General features: G+C 42.5%; 1 protein-coding gene and 1 long non-coding RNA gene across 2 annotated transcripts in view; one reads left to right on the plus strand and one right to left on the minus strand.

Moving 5' to 3' along the window:
• Window positions 1-22,310, minus strand: part of si:dkeyp-14d3.1 (transmembrane protein 132C) — a 163,867-nt gene that overhangs the window by 16,346 nt on the left and 125,211 nt on the right. The window contains exon 5 of the mRNA XM_046871716.1: window positions 6,265-6,408. Coding sequence (XP_046727672.1) covers window positions 6,265-6,408 — 144 coding nt within the window. The remainder of the gene's footprint in view (window positions 1-6,264; window positions 6,409-22,310) is intronic.
• On the plus strand, window positions 6,684-9,740 carry LOC124400121. The gene is made up of 2 exons (XR_006928323.1): window positions 6,684-6,877; window positions 9,462-9,740. It is a non-coding gene; the product is annotated as an uncharacterized LOC124400121 (long non-coding RNA).

Here is a 22,310-nt window from a genome sequence, read left to right on the forward strand (position 1 = left end):
CGTTCCCTAAAGCTTCACAGGAAGACAATCAGGTAAAAGAGTTTTTCAAACAAGGGAAGGGAGGCTTTTGTTTTATACTTTTTTTGCACACAGTGTCATGTTTAACCTTAGTGTCAAATTTTTGTCAAGTTTACAATCAATTAAATGTTTAACATTAGTGTCAAATTCAAGTACATTTAAGTAAACTTTAAACTCCATATCATGTTTACATTAGTGTCAATTTTATGTAAATTTATGTAAAGTTTATACTTAATTTTATGTTTTTCATAAGTGTCAATTTTATGTTTACACCGTGTAATGTTTACTTTTAGTGTAAATTTCATGTTAAGTTTACACAGTGTCATGTTTAACTTTGGTGTTAATTGTATGTAAATGTATGTAAAGTTTACACTCAACTTTATGTTTACTGTAATTTTATGTAAGGTTTTAAAACTTAAATTAAGTTTAAATGTTCATCTTTACACTGAGTCAGAATTCTAGGCCTAATGTAAAATTAAGTTTAAGTTTAATTTAGAGTAAGTTAGAGAATGTTTGGTTTAAAGTGAGTACATTTACATGTAATTTGGGTGTAAATTTCTAAAATCTAGTGTAATATTTTGTTAAAGTGTAAATGTAAAATTTACACCTAAAGGTTAATGTAAATGTAATTTTAATCTTAAAGCATTTAGTATGTTATATTTTTAAGTTGGTCTAAAGTTTTGTAAAGTATAGTTTAAAGTTTGCTTCAGATTTAGAGCCTGAATCAATGTGTAGGGAGTGTAAAAGCCTTGTGTAAAGTTGTATTATTGTTTAAAGTTTACAGCTAGAATGTAAAGTTTATCTTGTCTCTAAACTTAAATTTGTTTAGGGTTTGAATTTAAAGAGTGTATTCTTATAACTTGGTGTAAAGGTTCAAGTTTAACGTAAAGCTTAATAAGATTTGAAGTTTCAGTGTAAAGTTTAAAGCTTGATTTTATTGTTAATCTTGAAGTAAAAATTTACATTTGAAAGTGCCAATTTAATGTTGGTGTAAAGTTTGTGTCTATTCTTACATTTGTGTGGATATTAACTTTTAAAAATACATTTGCTGTAAAGTTTGGTTTGTAAAGTTGGTGAAAAGTTTTGAGTGGAGTAGAGGGTGTAAATAATTCACCACAGCAGAACCTGTAGCTCTGTTAGCTTGTTTATGTGAAACGTACAGCTCTGTGGTTTTTTTTGAGACCTTGGGTGTCGTGTCACCACATTCAGCACCTGACTTTACTCCATCTTTCTGTCGTAAACACAGAGTTGTGTAGCTGCAGTGATTACAGCAGGAATAAATCACAGAGCCGAGCAGCAGGACTCTAATCTGCTTCTGCTCAGGCTGACGTGGACTTCATTTCTACCTGACTGACTCCAAATCGTGCTTTAAATCACTTGCATGACTGATTCCAGTGCACACACACACACACACACACACACACACACACACACACACACACACACACACACAAACACACACACACAAACAATTCTCCTGCTCTCTTTCACTTGTAATTTGTAATCAGACTATCTGGCACCAATACTCTCTTCACACACACACACACACACACACACACACACACACACACACACACACACACACACACAGATAAATATGTAACACAAATAAAAGCAAACACATTCGCACTAATCAGTAAGGTGTTATAATGGAGAGACAAACCTTCCTGTTTAAGGAAGAAAAATCTGATGGATTTAAAAAAACTGATCTGAGGAGAATCTCCTTCACCTGCTCTCATTCCTTCTGTTCTGAGAAAACAGCATCAAGAAACTGATCATTTAAAAGAAAAACACTAACAATCTACACTTTATCCACCTTGAGTTGCCATTTGCTGTTATAATAAGCTCAGCTCCTCTGGTAAGATGTTCTACAAGATTTTGTGAAGATTTATTCAGCCACAAGGGTCTTGGTAAAGTCAGGTAGTGATGGAGGTGAGAAGACCTGAGGTTCAGTCAGCGTTCACATTCATCCCAAAGGTGTTCAATACTAATTAGAGCTCTATAGCAGGAGATCTTCCACTCCAACCCATGTAAAGAAGATTGTCATGGAGATGTTCTGGCTTGTTTTGGCATTGTCATGCTGGAACGGGTTTGAGACATTGAGTTCAAATGAATGGAAAATTTCATGCTACGACATCCAGAGACGTCCTCTGCAACCATGTGCCACAATCGTGCAACAGTTTGGGGAAGAACCTCAAATGGCTGGAAAAGTGGGACATACGAGTGGTATCAAAAAGTTTTGTAACATGCCAACAGATGGCAGCACACGGCTGCATGCACAGTCACAGGGAGCACCGACCTTCGTAAGTCAGTGTGCTAAAAGGTGCTTTTCAACTAAAACACATGTGGCAAAACTTAATCAATCATCATCTAATATTTACTCTGAGAATCCTTGTCATTTATTTCTTAATATAGGGACTATAACACAACAGTATGTCACATCAAATGCTGGACGTGAAATGGCATTAAAACTTCACCTGTCTAGATCCTACTATTAAAACTGCACTAAAGGAGAATTTATCCGTCTGAAACGACTTGACAAACGGTGTGTTATTATGTGGAGGTACGTCGATGTGGCAAGACGGAGCGGCACCACGATCTGAAATAATCACATTGATAATAACGTTACAATGAAATAAATCGAGAACACTCAGACAAAAGACAACAAAGAGGCAGAAACATCAACGGCATTTAAAACAGATGTGTGAAAGAATCGTGTGCAGCGGTGACTAGTACAGACGATGTTTGGGTATATTGACTGGAAGGAATAAAAGCCATTCTGCTTCAGATGCAGCCAGCCGTGGAGCGACGACGTGCAGCAGGAGCCTCGGCAGGCTGAAGTTGCAGTAATTGAACAACGAGCTGCAATCAAAGCCGACTATCAACCTCCGTGTGAAGTTTAGCGAGGAGGGAAACTATTCAACTGGTTCCTTTGTTACGGGTCTGCTATTAAAGTAATTTTCTTAAAGACTCGTTAAAGTGTGTCATTAGCAGCCTGGAGTAGTGCGTCGGTCAGTTCAGAGAAAATACGTGAGAACTTAATTACGGAAAGTTTCTAGAAAAAAGGGTTGAGTTGGATCCTGCAGCGGCAATTCTGATGGTGAGGGTAACACTTTAGCCATCAAACACGTTGTTGCACTCTGTGTGTATGATTGCTACTTACAGGTACAGCTTTAAAGAGCCTCCAGACCACAGTTCCTGCCCCACATACTACTGTGAATAATAAACAGCTGTTTCTACAGCAAAAGCAAGTCACCAATCAAACCATATGCCCTGTCACAAATACAGCTTTTGTCTATTACTGTAACAAATCATACTCTTATATTCTGCATCCAAAAACAGTCAAAAATCCAACCGTATTTCCAACCCTATATACCATTCCATCCAATGACCTGAGTTGCCTCCCCAAATACCCCTGTATCCAATTATGACCTGAGTCACTGCCCCAAATACCTCTGCATCCAATCATGACTGTAGTTCCCTCTTCAAATAACACCGCATCCAATCATGACCTTAACCTCCACTCCAAAAACCAACCATGACCTGAGTTCCCTCATTAAATGCCACTGTTTCCAATTACGACCTGAATTACAGCCCCAATTACCAATATATCCAATTATATGAGCTGCAAATAGCACTGTAACCAATCAGACCACAGTGTTCACGAAATGTATCCGATTGCTATCTTAGTCCTGCTCCAAATGCCACTGTGTTCAATTATGACCTTAATCCCTGCCCCAAGTACCAATATTTTTAATTGTGGACTTAATTCTCACCCTAAATACCACTGTAACCAATCAGATCACAGCTCCGCCCCAAAACCACATGCCAGTGTAAATCTCAGTGCTGAAGAAAACTTCCTTTGATGAAGTCGTAACAATTGAAACAAACAAGCTGAAAACATGTAATCAGATTCCAAAGCAGAGTTATTTTTGAAGCACACGTGCTGTGTTTATGTGGATATGTTCTGCACCATCTCCTTCCTACAAACTGTCATTTGTGGTAATTAGTTGTTTGTGCTGGTGACAGAGAAAAGTCCTGCAGCAGCAATGTGCTGTACGTGGTGTGTATAAGGGGTGGTGTGTATGAGGTGTGTATGAGGTGTGTATGGGGTGTGTATAAGTGGTGGTGTGTATGGGGTGTGTATGAGGTGTGTCTAAGGTGTGGTGTGTATAAGGGGTGGTGTGTATGAGGTGTGTATGAGGTGTGTACAGGGTGTGTATAAGTGGTGGTGTGTATGGGGTGTGTATGAGGTGTGTCTAAGGTGTGGTGTGTATAAGGTGTGGTGTGTATGAGGTGTGTATGAGGTTTGGTGTGTATGAGGTGTGTATAAGGTGTGGTGTGTATGAGCTGTGTATGAGGAGTGTATGAGGGGTGTAGGAGGGTGTATAGGGTGTGTACCAGGTGTGTATAAGGTGTGTATGAGGTGTGTATAAGGTGTGTATGAGGTGTGTATGAGGGGTGTATGAGTTTATGTAAAATCGCTGATGTAGGAGGTTCCTGGATGCCTGGGAATGTCGTCGTGTGGAGACGATTTCATTTCTTCAGCGTATCTAATTATCATTCCATATTCATCTGAAACGGAGGGCAATTAAATGACACAGATTTGATTTATCTGAAACGGGTTTAATTCCACCTTGTTGTTGGTACTCCAGTGTTTCAGATCAGATTTCAGGGATGGCGGAACATGTTTCGTTTTACCTCATGAAATGTCAATTACACTCTCCCAGTAAATCAAATAAGCAGTGAAGCCTGATGAGGTGGGATTTAATGCCCTCTGTCACGCCTAATTACAGTCACACTCAGTGTGGGATTTATGAGCCATTCATTTTTTTTACGGTGTAATTTATTATCAAGACTTTTAGAAGGATTTATAACAGATCCAGTTAATGTAGTGGAACTTATAGTCAGCATCCTGTCCTGTCTATCTATCTATCTATCTATCTATCTATCTATCTATCTATCTATCTATCTATCTGTCTGTCTGTCTGTCTGTCTGTCTGTCTGTCTGTCTGTCTGTCTGTCTGTCTGTCTGTCTGTCTGTGCATTATTTATACTCTGGTGCATTCTGGGTAATATAAAACGGACCAGGGGATTAGAACTGGTCCACTATCAGTCCTTTTTCCCCTACACAATATGCCCAAAGGTTTGTAGGCACCATAAGGCTATGAGATTGTCATGTGCTTTCTGAACATCCCATTTTACACTGAGTTCTCAGTTGCTCTTATTATAAGCTCCAGTCTTCTGAGAAGATGTTCCACTAAATTTTGTGGAGATTCATTCATTTACAAGGCTGTTAGTAAAGTCAGGTATGATTTAGGTTGCGGTGAGGAGGTCTGACATGCAATAAACATAGGGTTCTGTAAATGGAGATCTACCACTCCAACCCATGTGAGGCAGATCTTCATGAAGCTGGCTTTGCACACAGGAGCATTGTCATGGTGGAACACATTTTGTTCTCCTAGTTCACGTAAAAGGTAAACTTCATGCTACAGCATCCAGAGATGTCCTGTACCTCCACATATCGAGGGAACAATTTGGTGAAGAACTCCGTATGGCTGGAAAAGTCAGGTGTCACAATACTTCTAGACACACAATGTAGATATAATTATATAATTATCTTCATGCCTTTGTTCAGAGTCTAAAATGTCCTTGTGAACCCGTTGAACGTTTTCTCTCATTGACTTCATCATACCACTGTTTTATTTAGCTTCATTGTTCAGAACTTCTGAAAAGCCTGTAATAAAACGTAATTATATCGTGTGTGTGTGTGTGTGTGTGTGTGTGTGTGTGTTTGAGACTGGACTGTGTCTGAATGGAGAAGGACATTTTGAGGAACTAATTACGTGCCAGTTTGAGAAGCAAGAGAAGTGAGAAGCGGAGCTGCTGAAGCGAACCTCAAGTTCGATAAAAAAGTTTCCGAATTCATTTTCGTGTTCAAATAAAACAGAGCGGATCTTTTTTTTTTTTTTGATTTTCTAATTTTGCCGCTTCAAAGAAAATGAAAATGATGATATGTTTGCTTCTGTAATTGGTCAAACAGAATGAAGATTTTTTACTTCGCTGGTTTTGAACCCACATTTTGTCTTGAGCGCTCGATTGTCACATTTCTTTGCATTTGCTATAAAAATGACACCACGGGGATCTTTTTTTATTAAAACAGAAAGAAAGAAGTTCATAAATAAGACACTGATACTTTCCCAAGCCTAAGCCCCGCCCCTTCTCAGTGTTTATGTGCTCACCGACCTTGACCACGTCCTCGTCTGTGGACCGGCACTGCACGGCGTCCGAGACGTCCGTAATGGTTGCGTCCACCGCCACCGTCACCACCTTCACCGGCACGGCCACCGTCCTTCCGTTCAGCACAGCCGTGTTCAGGATCTCCGTGTCCTGCGGGACACGTCAGAGAGACACGTTACACCTCAACCTCCTGATCCACAGAATCAAGAGTGATAAATACACGTGGGTTAGTAAACGTGTGGCATGGAGGTGCGATAAATCCACCATGAACACTGAACATTGTGACACATGAATAAGGACACAGTTTTTTATTATTATTATTATTTTGGCCAGAAATCAAAGCCTTGAATCCTGGATTATGCAACAAGGATGAATATTGACCTTCACATTACACACATTCACAGTCATGGTGCCGGGAACATCCCTCTCACACCCAGGTTTCTGTTCTGAATTCATGCTTCTGAGTGTGTTTGGTTCAGTTTCTTGCATCTAAACCCATATCCTGCTAATGTACAGTGGATTTACTCTGGATCGGAAGGAATGAGTTCAAATCCCAGCATCACCAAGCTGAAACTGCTGGACCCTTATGCAGGACCCTTAAACTCACAACTGCTCAGATGTAAGTGAAGAATCTACCAAATACCATAAATATCCACATTTCGTGTTTGTCAGTACCTGTTATTTGAGCTTGAAGAAGTAATAAAATATTCTACTGAAGTTCTGTTACCGCAATGAATTTTACGGGTCTAAAAATCTACTCGAGTAAAAGTAAAAGTAGCTCATTAAAATGTACTCAGAGTAAAAATTACAGTTTTTGTTATTTTTTTAGATGTAAATCTCAAACCAGTTGTTTTTTATTGAAGAACACTTTTACAAATTAAAGTGCAATAACAAAAATAGAAAAGAAAACACTATAATACACGATTTGAGTTTAATGTGAGTTTCGCAGCATAAAGAAAATTTATGATCGTGAGAGAAATTGCAAATGAAGATTCAGGATTTGGACAGCGAACGCACGCATCAAACAACTTTCGCATTTCGCTTTCGTCTGAGTCCCTGAGTCCGTCTTGTCCGTCTCCATCTTTCTGTTTATGTGAGTTTAGCGTGTTTGTTCTTCGCCCATCAATCAATCAAGCAATCAATCAATCAATTAACGAATTAATGAATGTATTTATTTTAATTAGTAACAGATGTTAAAGAAGTAATGAGTGTTCGAATTTTTTGAAGTAAAAGAAGTACAAAAACGTCTTGATTACAGTAACGTGAGTAAATTTGTAATTTGTTACTTTCCACCTCTGACTGTTTTGATCAATTTGTATATTTATACTTTTTTGGTTTCCTCACGTACTCTTTGCATCACCGAGCCAGAGTTGATATCTGATCAGGTTTCTTGTGTTCTTGTTATTAGTTCTAACTTGGCTTTAGTCCTCCGTGTAAACACCATGCATTGTGTCCGACCTGAGTTTGGTTTGACCTTCCAGGATACGATCACAGGTATGTGTGTGGAAGCTGCAAGTAGCTTCAAGGATTGGAGTGAAACATCAGAGCCAGAAAATGACACCATGCTGATGTGTCTCTAATCCAGGGTTTAATCCCTTCAGTGTTCCTCAGTGTTTTGAAGAGTGCGAGTGTTTGTGTCTAAGTAAATAAAAAAAAAACAGCGACTCATTCTGGATGCCGCGTTTCTCATTTCTTCTCGGCTGAACGGTGATAAGACCCTCAGGAAGCCTGAGAACTGAAAGAGAAGTGGTGAGGAAGGAAGTGTGCAGCAGTGACCTGAGTGGTGCACTTGATCAGGAGGAAGCTGCAGGCGAGGGGAGTTCATTAGAAGAAGACCAGCGCCAGTCTTTAACCTTTAAACCGGTGAGGCAGTGAGGCGCACACACACACACACACACACACACACACACACACACACACACACACACATAAGATAATTGAGGCCATTACAGGCGCATAGAGACGGCTCCGCCTCTCCGTCCTGTCTCTAACACTCTCAGGGACACGTGGGTAATGTGGTCCAGTTACCTAATTAGCAGCTGCTTTTCAATTAAGCCGCATCCTTGACCTTGGGTGTGTGCGGGGGGTCGTGAAGGTCAGAGCGATCAGACCCTTCAATCCTCGCTTTCGCTTTTTCTCTCTCGACACTTTCTTTTATTCCCCTCCTGCTTTCCTGCCCTTATTACTTTCTTTTTTTTGAAAGGCCGAGATGACAAGCTAATCTCTACAGAAAGGCTAATGACAGGCTCATTTCGGCACAAGAGATTTTCTTCCTCCCGTTCTTTCCTCAATACATCCTGAGCTGAAAAGAAAGAAAGAAAGAAAGAAAGAAAGGAAGAAAAAAACGGAGAGAGCTTGACATCTATACATGGTGTTTTTTTTTCTTATTTAATCTCATCCGTCTCTTTAAAGGTCGTCTCGGCACGGCGTTCGTAATAGTGTTCAAATATCGAGCCTTTTTTTTTTTTAATTCAAGGATCAGAATGACACGAGGCTGTAAATTCGCCTGACCGTGTGACGCGTTTCCTCCTTCTGTCAGGAGCTGAGCTGCCGACTGTTTTATTAAAACCTTGAAAAGGCTGTGGGTTGAAAAGAAAGTGTGTGTGTGTGTGAGAGTGTGTGTGTGTGTGTGTGTGTGTGTGTGTGTTGTAGACAAAGAACATTTACAAAGATTTACACTTTAAAGATGAAAAGACGCCACAAAAATGCTGGTGTCGTCTGCAGGATCTAAATACGCCTGCAGTGCAGTGACGCCTGGTTTGTTTACGGTTCTTCACCTCCATTAGAAGTTTTTCTGACAGAGAACCGATCTGCACACACAACGTTCTGTTCTGTACATCTTCTATGGTTTATAGTATATAATATAATATACACTGCATCTCCATGACTGAAGAGCTGCAGGTTGGTGTTGGGAAGGAGAACATCTGAAATAGGATGTCAGAAAGAAGAACTTTTGTAGCATGGTGTGAAGAAGAGGAAGATCTGCAGGTTTGTTTCAGGAAAGAAAACATCTGCAGCATGGTGACAGGAAGAGTAATATTTTCAGCATGGTGTCAAGAATGGGAACATCTTCAGCATGGTGTCAGGAAGAAGAACAAAGAAATCATCTAATAGTTCTTATAGACTTCAAATCTCTTCACCAGACCTTCTCATCCTTCTCTCCTCATGATCAACATTTAAACATCACATGAATCTGTGTGTAGGTGTGTATGGGGTGCTGACAGAGTGGTGAGATGAAGGAAGAACACTGAGGAGCATCCGAGCTCTCTCTGCGGATCAGCTGTACAGAACCGAAACTCTGGAATGATGGGATAATCATCTCAACCCAACACTGAAGAACCATCACTCGCTTCTCAGCTCTCTACTCCAATATGTTCTCCAATGTTCTCCAATGTTCTCCACGTTCTCTACTGTAAATCGTAATAAACTCCATTCTGTGTTTATTATAAAAGGAATAAAACACTCCCTCTGTTTTCCTCTAACGGCACTTCATGTGTTTTATGTTTTGTGTTACACGTCCGAGGATTTGTGCTTTTTATTCATTACAGAACAACGAGACGCGTATTTTTATCCCTTTACGCTTACGTTTAATGTTTATTGGTTTATAGTTACATTTAATAGCAGCAATAAACCTTTGTTCGCTCACTAGCATCTTTTCTCTCTCTCTCTCTCTCTCTCTCTCCTTGTCTCTCTCTTCCTCCCTCTCATTCTCTCTCTCTCTCTCGCTCTCTCTCTCCCTCTCTCTTACTCTCTCCTCCCACTCTCTCTCATCCCCCCACTCTCTTTCCTCTCTCTCTCTCATCCCCCCACTCTCTTTCCTCTCTCTCTCTCTCTCTCTCTCTCTCTCTCTCCCCAGCTCTCTCTTTCTTTTTCCTCTCTCCTTGTCTTTCTCTCCTCCCACTCTCTCTCTTACTCTGCCCCTCCCCTCTCTCTTCTACTCTCTCACCCCTCTCTCTCTCTCTCCTCTCTCTCTCCTTCTCTCTCTCTCTCTCTCTCTCTCTCTCTCTCTCTCTCTCTCTTAGTGAAAACTCACTGTAACAAAGCTCTGAATTGGATGTGAATTGGAGACTGCTTCCCTGAATGTTACACACACATTTGTATTTACAGGAAACTTTACCACATCAACAGTTACTCTGAATGAGACGTTTCTACAAGAACGAAAGCATGGTATCGAAAAAGAGAACATCTGTCTGTCTAAAGCATGGTGTTAATAAGGAGAACATCTGCATTACTGCAGCATGGTGTTAGGAAGGTGCTGAAAAGGAGAACATCTGCATGTTTTCAGCATAGGGTGAGAAAGGAGAACACCTGTAGCATGGTGTTAAAAAGGAGAACATCTGCAGCATGGGATCAGGAAAGAGATCAGAGTTCAAATCTCTCCATCAGACCTCCTCATCCTTCTTTCCATCCTCCGCATCATTATCATCAGCAAAACATCTTGTGTGCATGTGTGTGTGTGTGTGTGTGTGTGTGTGTGTGTGTGTGTGTGTGTGTGTGTGTTTGTGTGTGTGTGTGTGTGTCAGAGGGGTTAACAGCCTCTCAGTGGGCTAAAAGGGAGCAGGAGAACATTAGGAGCTTGCGGAGTGAAGAGCTGGTAATAAGCCACAGCCGGACATTGATGGGGCCTGTGGTCTGATTCTCTCTCTCTCTCTCTCTCTCTCTCTCTCTCTCTCTCTCACACACACACACACGTATGATGTTCAGACGATGATGATAAGGAGTTCTGATGGAGGTCTGATGGAGGGATTTGAACTCTGTGAGCCTCAACCCTACACAAAATGGATGGTCTGAACTCCGGGTCAATCCTGGGGCCAACACACAGCTGGTGTATGCCATTATGTGCTGTGTGTATATGTGTGTATATGTGTGTGTGTGTGTGTGTGTGTGTGTGTGTGTGTGTGTGTGTTCTGAGCTACACACTTCCAGACATCCACACATCACCGTCATCATGACTCAAGTCCGAATGTAAGACGATTATAAATAAAGCGCTGTCCAGTGCTGTACTTTTGATCTTTCTACGTCTCTGTGTTTTTTCTTTTCTTCTTCTTCCTCCAGAGTCGGAGCAGGATTTCTGATCTTCTCACCCGACTAAAGACAAAAGCAAATGAAAGTTTTCTTATCCTGTAATTCCGCTCGCTCTTCACAGAAACGAACCTTTTTAGCTTCATAGTGAATAAATTCTATAAAATGTTGAAAATAGAAAATAAAAATGGCTGTCATTCATCTCTCGCTGAAACCTGAGCTAATCTCAGGACCTTAATTCTTTACTGTCAGATGTTCTACAGATCTTTTTCCTGAGTGCTGAAGCTTGAATCCTCTCACAAACTGTTTCTCAGAAGCAATTATTCGCTTCTCAGTTCCTCATCACTCATCTCATGGGTTTTTACATTTACATTTATGGCATTTGGCAAACGCCCTTATCCAGAGCAACTAACAGCTGAGCAGGAGAGGGTTAAGGGCCTTGTTTAAGGGCCCAACAGTGGCAGATTGTTGGTGGGAATTAAACTTGTGACTTCTGATCCAAAGTCCAATGCCTTAACCCCTGAGCTCCCACCTCCCCTATATAAACCCTGCATCAGGACCTGCTGCAATTCTCATTCCTTCTCCTCTCTCCTGTTCTAGATCTTTACAAAACTTTATTTCCTGATTTAGGAGCTGAAGCTCTGAAGAGATCACTGGAGCTACTGGAGATCAGCGAGCTCAATTGGAGAAGCTCATGGCCTGGACGCTGAACAAAGCCTGGGTTTATGAAGGAGCAAAATTCCATTTGAAGTTGGATAAAAAGGCGTGTTGTAGACTCAGAGAAATGTGGAGAAATGTTCTCTGAACTTTCTGGCTTCGGAACAGAGTGATTCTGGTGGAAACCAATCCATCGGAGGATATCAGAAGATCATTCACACTGTGAAGCACGGTGATGGGAGCATCACATAGAGAATAAGCCTGGGATTACTGGATATATTTCTGAAAAATTTTCTCCTTAAACTCCGGAAAGAAAGACAAAAAGCGGGGGAGAGAGAGAGAGAGAGGGACAGGGGGAAAGACAAAAAAACGAAAAAGATTGGTAGAGAAACAGAGAGAGAAAAAAGAGTAAAAGAGTAAAAAAAAAGAAGGAAAAAAGAAAGAAAGAAAGAAAGAAAGAAAGAAAGAAAGAAAGAAAGTAAGGAATATTTCATTCTCCATACTGAAGAAACTCAGCAGGTTTCCTATGATGCCGAGCGATCAGCAGCAGCGGCGTCTCCCTGTAGAGCGTCTCTCGCCCCCTGGTGTCACGTCTACGATACAGAAAGGTGTGAAACGGCAGCACGGAGTGTCATTAAGGCCTCGGAGGAGAAAGAGTGACAGGAAGTAAAGAAGAGGCTCTTGGGGAGAGACGGAGTGCTAACAAGCCGGTAGAGAGACACGTGTCCCTCTACCACGTCACGTTTCTCTCCTGCCTCCCGTCTCTGTCATTTCACAGGAATGTAATTAGGCCTTGATGGTTTAAAGGAGAAGAAAGAGAGATGGAGAGACAGAGAAAGACAGAAAGATGAAATCTTTCTGGTGTAAAAAGAAACTTTTGGACGTTTATCACTTTGCTTTTAAAGCTGATTCTGGTGCTGAAGCGTCACTGAGTTCTGGGAAGCACTGGAGCTCAAATCCTGTTTCATTACAGTGTAGTATTACTCCATCAGCACCTTCATCATCATCAGCAGCATCAACATCATTTTCATTGTCATCATCATCATCATCATCATCATCAACATCATCATCACCATCATCATCATCATCATCATCATCATCACCATCACTACCATCATCACCACCATCATCATCACTATCATCATCACCATCATCACCATCATCACCACCATCACCATCATCATCACCATCATCATCATCACCATCACCATCACCATCATTACCACCATCATCATCACCATCATCACCACCATCATCATCAACACCATCACCATCACCATCATCACCATCATCACCACCATCATCATCATCACCATCAGCATCATCAGCATCATTACCATCATCATCATCATCATCATCATCATCATCACCATCAGCATCATCACCATCATCATCATCATCATCATCATCATCATCATCACCATCATCATCCTCACCATCACCATCATAATCACCATCATCATCATCATCATCACCACCATCATCACTATCACCATCATAATCACCATCATCATCATCACCACCATCATCATCATCGCCATCAACACCATCATCATCATGCTCGTCCTCGTGCTCTTCATGTCTCTGCGCTCATGTCAGATCATTATCTCTGCTGTTTTTCTCGGTGTTTTACCTCCTGCTCGAGTCTTCAGGTGGAACATGTAAAACTCTGACACTTGACGTCGTGAAGCAGAAGCGAAAACAAACATGGAGATTGAAATAAAAAAAAAATTTTTCAGAATAAAATCAGATTCTCGGTGCGTGAGCTCGGGGACTCGTCACTCGTTAACGGTAACGCAGAGTAAATACATCTGCTGTGTCAAACAAAGTGCGAGGTGAAAACATCTGGTTTGGTAGGTGGAGTCACGGTGTGTTTACACGAATAAACCGCTTTCACTTCACTACTGACTGACTGGAGAAGGACAGGCGAAGAAGACGCATTCGGTTCTGGTGTCAAAACAAAGGCTTCATCTGTGTGTGTTTAGATATAACTACAAAGAGATTAGATAAGTGTGGTGTGGTGTGTGTGTGTGTGTGTGTGTAGTGTGTAGTGTGTGCGTGTCTACTGACCTCATAAGCTCTATAAATAAGAAATGAATGTGTGCCAAATTAGAACATGGAGTTCCAGCGTTTCTGAGTAAACATCCAGGAGATGTTCTTCCTGCTGTGACGAGACGCTCGGCTGTTTGATGAGTTTCGTGCGTAGGCGGTGGAATTATGACTTTTTCTCTTCTTTTGTTGCGAACGTGTGCAGTCCGGGGAGGTGTGTGTGTACTTTATTTCTTACAGTGAACAGTTTTCTTCACCCCAAAGTCGAGGAGCAGCTCGAGACGGAGTCTTGTAAAGCCGAGACGAGAGCGAGAGAGCGGGAGAGTTTATGTTAAGAGTGATTTAAGAGAAATTGTTTCACAAACTCAGGAAACAACAATAAAAGGATAAAAATCACCATGTGGTTAGAGATTGGAGAATGTACGTTATTTCTGTCTGCCTCTGTTAGAGCTTCAAGCACAAGAGACCAACACGTCCTCCAAAACACGTTGGAAATAAAATAGAGTAGCATAGAGAGTGTGAGGGAGAGAAAGAGAAGACAGGGGCAGTGGAAGAGCTGAATGAGGTGGTGGAATTCAGTAAGGAGATGTTTGTTTAATGTGTGTAAGGAGTCTCCAGTTTCAGAGGTACGAGGTGGGATCGAAAAGTTTGGAGAATTGTTTTGTTTACAAGAAAGTATATTATATGTTTCCACACTATTACCTTCAAAATAGTCAATTCAGTTCTTCCAGCGTTCTTCTGGAACATGTCCTGAAATTCTTCATTTCAGAACGTGTCGAGCATCTTCTGAGATTCGTGCCGGAACTTCTCAACAGTGTCAAAATGGCGAGCTGGATCTTCATCTTCATCAGCCATATCTGGTGTGTAGTGTGGGTGTGGAAATGAGATCATGTGTTCTCCGACGATCATCATGCACCAGTTACTGAATGGTTTTCAGCGGTCGAGCTTGTCGAAGGTCTTCCTGATCTCTCATCGTCTTCCAGTGATGTTCTTCCGCTCTTGTCTCTAGAAACACCTCTTACAACTTATCGTAGAGTCGCCATATGTCAAACGTACGTCATGTCAGACGTCTCTTTTGCAGAATTTCCCTTTTGGTCTTTGTTCTGACCTGCTGTCCGTTCTGAAATGGAAACGCATGTGGGTCAGAACAGCACCAGTTACACCATTAGTCTCCAAACCTTTTCATACCAGCTTGTAGTATCTTCAGGACAGACGAGCTCATTCGTGTCTTCGAAAGAGAGAGAGAAAAAAAGAAAGCTGCTCAGACAGAAATAAGAACAGGAAGTAATTTCTTTCATGAACTCGAAATGTAACAATAAATGGACAAAAATCACCACACGGTTCGACACGGTGTCTTGTAAAGCCGAACCGAGAGTGTTAGAGTGTGTGTTATTTCGCTCTGCCTCTGTAAGTCAGTAGAACACAAGACTCCAAGATGGAATTGTATTGAAAGAGACAGAGAAGGACGACAGGAGCGAGGGAAGGGGAGCGGGGGAAGGGGGGGGGGGTGCTATGAAGTGGTTGTTAGACGCAGTTAGAGACGGTAAAAGCAGATCTTTCTTTTCACTCCTGTTAGAGCCTCGAACATGAGATTCTGAGACCATTTTTGGCCTCTCTACAACACATTCCAAATAAAATAGAATAGAGCAGAACTGAGAGAGAGAGAGAGAGAGAGAGAGAGGAGGACAGGAGCAAGGGAATAGGTTGTGGAATAGCCCGAGAGCTGGACGAGGCAGCGAGGGCCGGTCGTGAATAAAACATGGCCGGATGGAGGTGACAGGGCTATATTTTAACTTTATAGGACAAATCCCTGGCTGCTCTCATGAATACCACACCTGCAATCCGCCCCCGTATCAATGAGTCTGGTGGGAGGATCTGGCAACCCTGTTGAATTTCAACGAGACGCTTTTCTTCATGCAGGAACCGGCACTGAAATGCCGAGGTCGGCCTCGGAGGGGGCCACAGAAGAAGACGCTCGGGAGGGTTTTGTATTTTGTCCTCGCTGGACGTAGCTCGGTCTGGCCGATTTCTTTAGAAATGGAAATGTCGAGCTGGAGACGACACGTCTGGACGCCTGCTCGCGTCGTGACAGGGAGGGAGATGAAGGGAAGGACAGAACGCACCGGGGCTGGAAATGAATTCGTTATTTAAAACGTTATTTATCCTCGAGGGTGCCGTCGGCTGCTGGACAAACAACACATCAACCCAGAAAAAAGAAAAACAGATTAATGATTGCCAGATTGTTCAGAATCCCCTACTACACTAGGTATAATATCTAGATCTGGTGCGTGAACACCTTCTGAAAAACACTGAACAAAGCGAAGGACTATCGAGAAACGCATAATCAGATCCAGCGTTTACGCCACAGTGCTGTTATTGTAGTCATTATGAATACGATCCCTGTGTGTTCTATTCAGGAGCTCCGCAGATCAATGGCGTCCCATCTGGAGGGAGGGATAATCAAAACCCTTGTTCCAAAATGACTGGAAAATGAGTTTTCCCCACTTGAAGGAAAAAAAAAAACCCTGTGAGATCACTTTCCATTACAAGCTGAAAGGAGCTCAGTTCTTGCTAGAAGACTGTCAGGAGGATATTTAAGGCTTTATGGTGCTCAATTAGTATCGATATACTTTACACTCATCATCATTGCGCTGATTATGAGACGTCTATAACGAGGAGAATAATAAACCGTAAAGCTGCTGCGAAATGGCTGAAATGGCGGACTGGGAATACGGTTAAGGAGTGAGGAGGACTGGAGGCTGAACAGGAAACGGAAACTCAATAGTGTTACTGTGTATCTCTCTATAGTGTGTGGATAAGATAGAAAAAGAAAGAGAGAGAGACTCTTTTTTTCTGTACGTCTTTTTATCCCTTTGCTCCTTCCTATCGAGCAGGTGAGTGATCGATCGCCGGAGCTGAAACCCGGCGCTCAGCGCGGCTTAACCTCTCGCTCTGTACATCACTCCATCTTTCAACCGCTTCCTCCTATTGCTCTCTGGGTGAAAAAAAAGAAAACATGCTTCTTCTTCCTGCCTCATTTTTCTCTCCCTCATCTTCAGTGTTTATGGAGACGGAAAGAAATTACTTTTTAATTAAAAGCACTGATGAAAGGGGACGAGAGGACGGACGGAGTGTGTGTTCTCTCGCTGAGTCACTCTCGCAAAGTTTTTTTGTTTTGCCGCTGATCGAAGAAAGCGTCCTCGCCCCCGCAGCTCTGCCTCCGCCGGGGCCTCGACTCACTGCCTCTGCCCTCCGATACGCGTCACTGATTCCTCTACGGCTCAGGAAAAATCCATCTTTCGGAACAAACTTAAGACGGCAGATTCGCTCGACTTCCTGTGTTCCAACTCCACCTTCCAAACACACCGTCGTTTACAACCAGTCTGTCTGTTCAAACGACCATTTAACCCTGGACATGTCTAAACACTACATTGTGATTGGCTGAAGTTCAGGTGTCTGAACGCTAGATTGTGATTGGCTGGAAGTTCAGCTGTGAATAGTGGATTGTGATTGGCTGAAATTTCAGGTGTGAATAGTGGATTGTGATTGGCTGGAAGTTCAGCTGTGAATAGTGGATTGTGATTGGCTGGAATTTCAGGCGTAAATAGTGGATTGTGGTTGGCTGGAATTTCAGGTTTGAATAGTGGATTGTGATTGGCTGGAATTTCAGGTGTGAATACTGGATTGTGATTGGCTGGAATCTTGAATTTGAAGCACAAATCTCCACAAAATCTAGTGGGACATCTTCCAAGAAGAGTGGAGCATGTACCACTAGATTTTGTGGAGATTTCGGTGCAGTAAGTGTTCACATTCACTCATGTCCAATAGGGTTGGAGCTCTATGGCAGGAGATCTTCCACTCCAAACCCAATCAAAGAAAATGTGTATGTTCCGACAGGTGCATTGTCGTGCTGGAACAGGTTTGAGTTTCATAGCTCAAGTGAAGATAAAGATTTCATGCTCCAGCATCCAAACACTAATTTGTGGGGAGTGTTTGGGGGAAGCACATATGGGTGAAAGAGTATAATAATAATAATAATAATAATAATAATAATAATAATAATAATAATAATAATCAGAAATTAATTCAGCGTTTTACAGTCTGTTGCTGAAGCTTTCAGGGGGCAGATGCAGTTGGGGTATTTTGATGCTGTGATGGTGAGAAACCATCATTTTCATTGTAAATTCTGATCTACAGAGTCTATAGAACGCCGTTGTGTTTGTAATACGCTTGTGTTCAAACGTATTCGCCTGGGGACACGTGTGCAGCGTTAGAGATGTGTATAAACAGGATAAAGACGATTGTATACTGCAATACACACACACACACACACACACACAGAGCACTGTTTCTGTTTTCTTGTTCCCTCCAGCGATCCTGTCAGCACCTGCCTTTCCTCTGCCTCGTTTCAAACAGCGCGAAGGAAACAGCCATGAACACAAATCAACAGATGAACAGCAGATAAATCCGTAAACGTTACAGAGGAGGAAGGAGATTTAGTTTATAACCTGACACTAGGGTTCACTCAGGTCTCTCTCTCTCTTTTTCTCTCCGTCTCTCTCTTTCTCTTTATTCATTTATCTCGTACTCCTGCTCTGCTGCGTCGTGACCCGAGGCGTCTCTGCACCTCTGACAGACGCTTGTGAAGAACCGGAGAGCTCCAGAGCACGAGGGGACACGCTGCTGTCAGCTCGCATGTCATTCCGGATTTAATCCATTCGTCTGCACACACACACACACACACACACACACACACACACACACACACACACACACACACACACACACACACACATACTGGAAGCATTTAAAAGGTAAAAATTTGTGTATTCTGATCAGTCAGAAGGTGTTCAGTCTTTTTCCTCTGACACCAGAAGAACTTTATCACACCATCCTGTAGATGTTCAGCAGTTTCCTGTCAGACTCCAATGTGTTTTATTCCCTTTATAATGAATTTAAAGAGCCATATAAACTATAATACACACAATATGACCACCTGATCATAAGACTGCTTCTCTATGAACATCTAATTCCACATTGAGTCTCCATTTGCTGTTATATAAACCTCCACTGTCCTGGGAAGATGTTCCACTAGATTTTATGGAGATTTGTGGAGATTCAGTCAGACACATGGGTGATAGTAAAGTCAGGTAGTGAAGTAGGTGAGGTGAGGAGGCCTGGGGTGCAGTCAGAGTTCACATTCATCATACTCAATAGTGAAATCTTAATGTGACTCAGAAGAACGAGTCGCCTAAAAGAGTGATATCTAATCTAATCTAATCTAATCTAATCTAATCTAAACACATAGTTCAGATCTCGACTCTTCTAGTCCGAGGCATTTTTCTTTTGTCACGTGACTCCTGTACACGCTGTAAAGTTTATTAAAGAATTAAAGAAATGAACTAAATGAATCGATTCGTTCATTTTGATGAAAGAGATTCAAAAAAGCAGGCATTACTAATGTTCAACAGGGTTGGAGCTCTAGAGCAGGAGATCTTCCAATCCAACCCATGTAAAGCATATCTTCATGGAGATGTCCAGGCTTTGTGCATGGAGGCTTTGTCATGCTGGAACAGGTTTGGGTTCATGTGAAGGGAAAATATCCTCCAAGTTTTTGGGAACAGTTTGGACCACATATGGGTGGAAAAGTCAGGTGTCCCAATACTTTTGGCAATCCAGTGTGGATTATGTGGGTAAATCTGTAATCGCTTCTATACGACTGTTCGTGCTTTTATAAATTGATGAATCCCATCAAACAGAATGTTTTCTCTGAAGGCTTGATCCGGAGATGATCCCGGAAAAACCCGTCCTCTCCACCTGTCTTCTGTCTGTCCTCGTGAACGTCGTTATGCTAAAATTCGAATCCTCGTCTTCTTCTGCAGCTGATTTTTAAATGGAAAACAGGATGGGAGGTGATTAGCGCTAGACTGTGACCTTTTCATTGTCTGTCCTGGAGGAGAAGAAAAAAAAACTGCAAAACAAACATCTGCGTGTCTTCAGGGGTAGACAGGAGAACTCGGAGAACACACGGCGCCATGGTGCGGGTTTGATCCTCAGCCTTGTCGTGTCGTCTCTTTATCGGGGGACGTCTTTAAAGTAGACGTGAGCTGCCTTTATCGCTCAGCGTCTCACTGATCTCCAACTGCACCTCACTACAAGGCTACGATTCGAGTTTTTTGCCCTTTATAAGAAATGCCCTTGGAACACCTGCTGAGTGTTTGATCTTCTTCAGTGGAATAGAAGACGAAGACCCTGGAAAAATGCGAGGAGAGGAAGAGGACAATAAACCTGCAAACAGCCTGCGGTTTAGATAATTCACTGCAGTGTGTGGCAGTTATTTAAGAGCTGAAAGGTGGAGGAGTGGAGGAGCGGAGGAGGGAACGTGGAGATGGTGAGGCGTGATTACAGGACGTCCACGTGAACAGAGCGATACGTTACTCGAACTACAATCACCAACGTTATACTTATTGTGGTGGAGCAGAAAAACAAGAGCTTCTCTTACACTACTCTGACACCTAAACACTGTACCTGAGACAGAGGGGGGTGGAGAGAGGGAGAGAGGGAGGGAATAAGAGAGAGAGAGAGAATGAGGAAGGTAGCGAGACAGATGAGGTGGGGAGAGAAAGAATGAGAGAGAGGTAGGCGGTTAGAGAGGTAGTTAGAAAGGGATAGGGATGGAGAGAGGTAGTAAGAAAGGGATGAGGTGGACAGAGAAGAAATAAAGAGGGGATTAGAGAGAGCGAGAGAGCGATGTGGTGGAGAGAGAGGAGAGATGGAATGAGAGAAAAAATTAGAATGGTGGTAATAGAGGTAGTGAAAGGGGATGGGATGGAGAGAGAGAGAATGAGAGCGGGAGGTCAGAGAGGTAGTGAGAGGGGAGAAGGAATAAAAAGAGGGATGGAGAGAAAGGTAGTGACAGAGAGAGAGTGATAGAGCGAATAAGAGAGAGGGAATGGGAATAGAGAGTAGTGAGAATGGGATAGGGAGGAAAGAGAGGAGGGGTAGGATGGAGAAAGGGAATGAGAGAGGGAGGTAAAAGGGTAGTAAGAAAGGAATGGGGTGGAGAGAGATGGAAAGAGGGAATAAGAGAGGGATTGAGAGAGAGGGAATTGGAAAGGAGGTTTAGAGAGGTAGGACTCAAAACACAATGACTGCACCCCCAGTGCCTAATGAGCACAAATCTCCACTAAATCAAGTGGAACATCTTCCCAGAAGAATGGAGGACCAAATAAGCAAAATAAGGACCAAATGTCCGAAGAATGTACGTCCAGTCAATCAGGAACATCTGAGCATCTGCTCATTCATAAATTATCTGAAATTCTCCAGTCAGCCAATCAGGTGCTAAATCACTCGAGCATTAGATAATGGGGATAAAATCTTAGTGACTTCACAGAGAGTTTTAGAAGCTCCTGATCTTCTGGAATTTTCACACACAAATAAGTAGTGAAACAAAAGAAAAAGCATCTCAGACATCAAACATTAGTTTGTGCTCCTCTCAGCCAAGAACATGAGAAGCACCAAAACTGGGCAGCTGGGAAAAAAAAGTTTCGACTAAAACCCAACTAACTTCACAGGGCAAAGGTGTGCAACAGGTTTCTAGAAGGTTCCTCAGGACTCAGGAACCCATTTGTGAAGCTTGAAGCAGAATTCTCGTGGCCTGCAGGTGAACCTGCTAATAATACCTCTGCTTTCACTGTAGACAAGCGTAATGAAGACGGCCGTCTGAAGGCGTTGCCACGACGCCCACGGCCCAGTCAGGAGAGGAGAAACGTCCAGAAGGTCAACGTGCAAAAATATCTTCAGCTTTACCGTGGATCGAGTTTTATTTGTTAGCCGCTAATGATCGAACGCGCAGCGAATCCGCGAGCGCCGGTGGGCCGAAGAGGCCGCGAGCGTGGACACGCCGAACACTCGAGGAGGCTCAGCGAGGCTCTTCCTGTTATCGAGCGCCTCCAGGACTCCTGCAGAGCTTTCACACAGCTCAGCACAAGAAGCAGCAAAGGTGCTCGGAAAAGAAAAAAACAACAACCTCAGGACAATTACCACTTTCTCTTCTTCTGATGTGGCAGTTTTTTTCCAGCGTCCTGACAGGTAGTACATTTCTTTCTTCTCTCATCAGCAGTTTTCTTTTCTCTCCCAGAACTCCGGAGGAACCCGAGCACAATCGAGGCAAGCTTCAGCGTCCATCCTGCTGCCCATTCAAGTGTGATGTAATGCGAAGGGTGGATCTGGATTCCGTTTGGTCGGAAGGTTCCGGATACGCTACTATGTGGTTTTGGAAGGAGTCTCCAGTTCAAATTTTTTAGATGTACATTTATTTATTC

The sequence above is a fragment of the Silurus meridionalis genome, chromosome 17 (genome assembly GCF_014805685.1).
Source record: "Silurus meridionalis isolate SWU-2019-XX chromosome 17, ASM1480568v1, whole genome shotgun sequence".
In the NCBI taxonomy this organism is placed as follows: Eukaryota; Metazoa; Chordata; class Actinopteri; order Siluriformes; family Siluridae; genus Silurus; species Silurus meridionalis.